This window comes from Cricetulus griseus, chromosome 9, assembly GCF_003668045.3.
Source record: "Cricetulus griseus strain 17A/GY chromosome 9, alternate assembly CriGri-PICRH-1.0, whole genome shotgun sequence".
Taxonomy (NCBI): domain Eukaryota; kingdom Metazoa; phylum Chordata; class Mammalia; order Rodentia; family Cricetidae; genus Cricetulus; species Cricetulus griseus.
The window spans coordinates 2,760,691-2,766,690 of NC_048602.1; the positions used below are offsets into that span (position 1 = coordinate 2,760,691).

The following is a 6,000-nucleotide window of genomic DNA, read 5'->3' on the forward strand; positions in this document are numbered from 1 at the left end:
CCTATGCTCCCACTCCAGACTGTGATTGACAGGACAAGAGTGGCCCGGGCAGCAAGGGGATTTGAGTGTCAGGTCTTAGCACTGCCCCCTGGGATTGGATGTCCCCTCCCTCCCTCCATTAACTCCCAGGCAATTGAGAGGCAGCGTGCCCTTTTCCGGTTTTGTCTCCTTTTGAAGGTCTATCAGATATACGCGAAAAGGTCCCCAGAGGAAGTGCACTCGCTCCTGAGGTCGTTTGGCACTGACTTTGTGATCCTAGAAGATAGCATCTGCTTTGAACGCAGGCACCAGAGGGGCTGCCGGCTGCGCGATTTGCTGGACGTCGCTAACGGACACGTGAGCTTGTTGCTTCTTCATCTCAGGGAGCTTTCAGAGAGGGTAGAAATCCAGGGCGAATCCCACGTGGTGCATGTCACTTTAGACCACATGTGTGAACCACAGTGTGAGTTTGTAGAAGTCCTGCTTGTTAGTGACAGCAGGGGCTGGGCCAGGGGACAGGGGACGGGGAAGGTCCAGCCCGCCTGCCGCCTGCCGCCTGCCGAGTGACTCGGAAAGAGCACCTCCTCCTGCCTTGGCTGTTTTGGGTGATATAGCACTGCATACATCTTATTTGTAAAGAATATTTTTCTGCTCTGTACAGCACATCTGCCTATAAACACACTGCTCCAAAATGTCCTGTTGGCACGTCTTGAAGTGTCAGGCAGTGGGTCACCCACACATCCTGAGGCCCACACACCCTGCTCCCTCTTATCCACCACCCACACACAGCCTCAGGGGAGCTGAGCTTGCCCTCCACAGCAGAGCAAGCTGTGTCTCCCTCAGAGAAAGGGAAATTCCCTTGGAGCTGAGCCAGGTCAGGGTCTTTGTCCTTTGGGGATGACTAACGGTGTGGGGAAACTAGCCTAAGTCTGAAAACAACCTGAAGGAGAGGGTTAGAAATTCAGATTTTTGCCCAAGGGAAGTAATGAGCAGTGACTGCCTTGAACTCGGAGGGGGCCGAATGGTGCATGCTCCTGCATGTGTGTGAGCCTGCGGGTAGCCATGATGGTAATGGGCTGAACCTCTGAAACTGTAAGTGCGTGGTGTCTCCTCACAGCAATAAAACCCTAACTAAGACAAAGGGAAAGGATTTATTTCATCTTACAGCTGATGGTCCTTCATGAAGGAAGTCAGGCCAGGGGCTGAAGCAGAGGCTATAGAGGGGAGCTGCTTACTGACTGGCTTTCCCGTGGATGACTCAGCCTGCTTTCATGTAGAACCCAGGACCACCAGGTCAGCGGTGGTGCAGAGGACACCCACAGTAGACTGTTCCCTCTCATGTCAGTCAGCAGAACGCCCCGCAGGCTTGATTGCAGGCAGTCTGTTGGGGGCTGTCTCAGATGTCATGTTGGCCAAAGACTAACCAGGACACAGGGAGACCCGAGTTCTGCTTCTGATCCTCCTTTAATGGTGACAAGTCTCATGACGCAGAATTCTTTCCAGCCATCCCATCTCTGAATGGGGTTGACACTGAAACACCCTTTACTGATCAGCACCCAGAAAGTCCAGCACCTACCCTGATTTTTGCTGCCTTTATAAATGTGACTATTTCTTTCCGGCGGCTGTGGTGACAGATGCCTTCAGTACCAGCATTCATGAAGCTAGAGCGAGAGCATTAAGATTTCTAAGCCAGCCTGGCCACATGGTGAGGTCTTGTCCCCCCAAAACCAGGATCTAGGATGTAGTGGTACATGCCTTTAATCCCAGCACTCAAGAGGGGCGGAGGCAGGCATTTATCTGGAGATCCAGGCTACCTAAGGCTACATTGAGAGAACCGGTTTCAAAATTAAGCAAAGCAGTAAACAAAAGCCAGGTTGCGTGGGTAGACGCATAGGCAGGTGGGTGGATGGGCGGACAGATGGACGGATGGATGGACAGTCGGGCGGTCGGGCGAACAAGGTCTCACCACCACCACTCAAGTTGTTTTGGGTTTGTTTTGGTTTCAGGAGATGGATGGGCCAGGAGAGAGTGACCCCGACTTGAGACCTGCCGACCACCCTCGCTTCTGTGAGGAGATTAAAAGGAACCCTCCTTCCTACAAAGCTCACTTCACTAGAGTATTCCAGAACAAGACATTCCACGTCTACAAACTGTCCCGAAACAAGTAAAACCACAGTGCATCTACAGCTGACTGAGACGGTGTCTGAGTGAGGAGCAGGGCGTGAATGCAGGAATTGCAGCCGCTGCAGGCAACCCTGCCTTCATCCAAACCCTTCACTGCCGTCAGTCTTTTCCATCCTGTCTGTCTTTCCCGTGAGTGTTCCTTTAGCCTGATTATGTGCACCTGGCCAAGGCTGGTTGGGGATTTTGCCACCAAGGGAGTCGTGTGTGACCCTCTGGTGGCCTGGAAAATGAGAGCCTATTTAAGATCTGAAACACTTGTGATTTTTCAGTGAACCTGAGCCACTTATGAATGAATATAGTTGACGGGCTGCATGGTTCAGTTACTGATACTTCTTCACCACCGAAACCAATCGGTGGCTTTTTAAAAGCTTATTGTCCTGTCTCTTTAAAATTTTATAACATTTTCCAATGTATCATGTTTTCATGCGTGAAGAAACAAATCATGTTAGGTCTTTCTCTAAAATGCCACATGTGCAGAAGTGTGGGGCAGGCTTAGAGTATGTGTGTGTTTTAATTCTGGGCACACAATCAGGGTGCTACCGGGCCAAGTGTCATAGCACACTTCTTTAATCCCAGCGCTCAAAGCCGGGGCCGGGCAAATCTCTTGAGAGCTCAAGGCCAGCCTGGTCTACATAGTGAGTTCCGGGCCAGCCTGGGCTATGTAGAGAGACCTTGTCTCAAATAAGCAAAGTGTCCCAGGTCTCATACTAGAAGTCTGCAAGGGGCAGAAGCTGGGTAGCCTGAGCTACTGGTACAGGCGCTTTTTAAAACCCATCTGTGCTGTTTAGTCTCTCTTGCAAGTAAACTAGTTTTGCTTCATTTTTTACTCATTTCAATGTACTGGGTTTGCAAAACTTTGTAAACTTTTTTGTGTTTTTAGCCTTTGTATTTTTTCATAGACTAGGAACTTGCAACGTATGGGGGGTTTTTTAGATGCTGTGTCTGGACCCTGAAATTCAGTCTGGTGTTTTCATACCCTTGGACCTGTGGTCTCCAGTCTTCCCTCTCGGCCCCAGAGATGCCACTTTTCTCCCTAAGAGGTGACCAAGTGCCTCCAAGCCGCGCTCGATTGTAAACAGCAAAGAGGAGTGGTGTACCTGCTCAGAGTTTTTTGATAATTGCTTTTGTAATTCATTTCTAATGGTGGGGGCATGTCAAAGCTGCTGATAGAGGCATATCGTCCACTTAATTAAATCAAGAAAGCTAATGAAATCACCCTCCTCGCCTGCTCTTGCCACTTGGAAATGATTTAAACCTTTCTCCTCACCTGTCCGTGCAATAAATCCCCTTGAGCGTTGGGTCGGAGAGCACCACGTACTCTGGCGATTCGCTGTTTGGTTACCACTTAAGTAGCTTTCAAAAATGCATTTCATTGTCTCATCGGGCTCAGGGTTTTTATGCAAAACTCATTTAAATAAACCATCAACAGCTAGGTTTTTAAATTAGGCCCCTGGAACTTTGTAATCCAGCCTTTTCTGGACCCCATCATAAGGTTGGAGACCACCGAAGTTCGGGGTAACGCAGCAAGAAAACAGGATCATCAATGCCAAAACTTTAATGAAGCCAGCAACATCGAATGCCCGACACAGCTGCCAGCGCTGGTGGTGGAACATTCTGGGCCAGTGCCTTACTCTTAAGGGAAAGCAAGGACAGGAAGGCACAGTGTATCGAGACCCCGTGACTGTTACTTTGTGGGTGGGTTTGCATTTGTTTTACACATTCCTATATGTATTCGTATCATCGCGCAGTGTTTGGCGTCTTGGTATCCAAGAGCCTCCGACTTAACTTGGATGCCCATCCTTACCGAGGTGACAGTCACACTAGTGGGCGCCGGCTTTCTCCACAGCACCACTGCTGCCAAACCATTTCCTAAAAACTGAGAAGTGCCAAACCCCGTCTTCACACAGGCGCTCTCCCGAGACACTGTGATGTGTACAGGACAAGTTTTTACTCTTGGTGAGCAAATCTTTCAGCGAATCATGTTTGATACTTTTAGCTCTGATGAGGACTTTATATAGCTTGTGGCCTTGTCATCAAGCACACAGTGAGAAAAGAGGACCCACCCTTGCCTGTTGCCCCCACACCGTGCAGGCTGAAGCTGGAGCCCTGTAGGCCTCACTCCCTGCTGTTTGGGCCCTGGGGACTGTTACATCTGGGTAATAAGGTTCAGCTGTGGCTCCAGATAGAACAAGCACTAGGCTTCGCTTCTGAGTTCTCGGAAGAACCTCTAAGTACAACAGAAGTGCTCTTAATTAACGCTGCTGTGACTCCTCAGAGCTTCAAGTCTCCAGCCCTCTTGGGAGCCACCTGCTGCAATCCGGCAGGTGGCCACTGCCTTGTGTCTGCACTCCTGGTGCCTGGCTCCAGTCATGGTCCAACCCGGATCTCGGGGTTCACTTTCTGCTTCTGATTGTAAGTACAGCGCCCAACCACAAGAGGCTGCAGTGTGGCTTGACCGTAGAGTGTTTGCCTGGCCTTGCACAAGGCCCTAGGCTTGATTGCCATCCAGCACTGCAGAAGACAGACAGGCAGGCAGGCAGAGAAAAAGAGATTCGTTTGCAAAAATGTAAATCGGATACTTTGATAAAGTGGGTTTCCCATGAAAATTGCTTTTAAATTTAACGTCTGCAGAGATGGCTTGGTAGTTAAGAGTGTATGACCCGTGCAGAAGACCCTAGTTTGATCACACGTTGGCCAGCTCACAACTGCCTGTAACTCCAGCTCCAGGGGCACCCAGGGCCTTCTGCAGGCCTCAGCAGGCACTTCACTCATGTGCCCATTCCCATACACAGACAAACAATTTTAAAAAAAGGAAAATAGTTTTTAAAAACTAAATGTGATCAGGAAAGTCATTAAATATGGGGGGGGAGAGATAAAAATGAAGGGAATGAATGAGCTTAGATCCCTCATGTGCTGGTCCTGCCTTTCCCAGGATCTACACTGGAAGCTGTGTGTGTGTCTCAGAGGTAGAGAACTTGCCTGGCTCGAGTGAGGCCCTCCGTTCTGTCCCCAGCACTGGAGGAAAAACGTTCTTCCCAAATCATGTGATTGGTGTGATTTATGCAAGAAAGAACCACAGACAAGGACTCCCATGAAGTAAGAGTCCCTGGCTTCTCATCGAAAGATCAGTGAGTGACATACCGCTGTCCACTGCTGGTGACAGGTCCCCCATTAACCATTAGTCAGACAGTTACTGTTCCCGTGGATGACAGATGTCCTGCTTGTAAGGACAGCCTTTGCCCCACCACTTGATTTCCGATGTGTTAGCGAAGCCTAACAACGAGGCCACCAAAGATACAAAGATATTTCCCCCAAAATGTAGCTCCTCTTTAGCCAAAGTGTACTTGAAACATTGGTTTTAATCCCAGCTGGGGACCAGAGGAAGAGCATGAAGTGTTCTCGGATCCTGTCTGCCGTATCACACGCCTACAGCTGCTCCAGCCATGGCAGCCTGTGGCTGCGGGGAGAGTGACGCTCTGTTGTCAGGTCCAGACACGGCCAGCAGCGTCTGCTGGGGAAAAGCTTACAAAGAGCATCTCTAATTTGTTGTACTGAATTGTATGGAGATTATATACTAAATAAAGCTCTTTTCAATGATCCCGGTGCCTTTTGTTGCTTTGGAGGGTCATCTGTGCCAGTAGAGTAAATGAGCAGAGACGAGAGCACTGAGGTTCTGTTCCCTGCTCTCTCTCTCTCTGGCTCTCCTCTTCCCCCCTCTCCCATACCTGACTGTGTAGCCCAAGCTAGCCCCAAACTCAGGACACCCCTCCCTCGCCTTCCAAACACCAGACTTAACAGGGCTGCATCACCACACCCAGCCGTATAAAAGCATCTAAA

At 49.7% G+C, this 6,000-nt stretch overlaps 1 protein-coding gene across 3 annotated transcripts in view; it reads left to right on the forward strand.

Annotated features, from left to right (window-relative positions):
* Dpy19l3 (dpy-19 like C-mannosyltransferase 3) overlaps positions 1-5,760 on the forward strand; it is a 72,031-nt gene extending 66,271 nt beyond the window's left edge. For 2 of the 3 annotated variants that reach the window (XM_027430297.2, XM_035449288.1), the window contains 2 exons: positions 178-336; positions 1,986-5,760. In XM_027430297.2, the coding sequence (XP_027286098.1) occupies positions 178-336; positions 1,986-2,147 (321 nt within the window). In that variant the 3' untranslated portion in view covers positions 2,148-5,760. The remainder of the gene's footprint in view (positions 1-177; positions 337-1,985) is intronic. The other variant, XM_027430298.2, reaches the window with a different exon arrangement.
* The last annotated feature ends 240 nt before the right edge of the window (positions 5,761-6,000 follow it).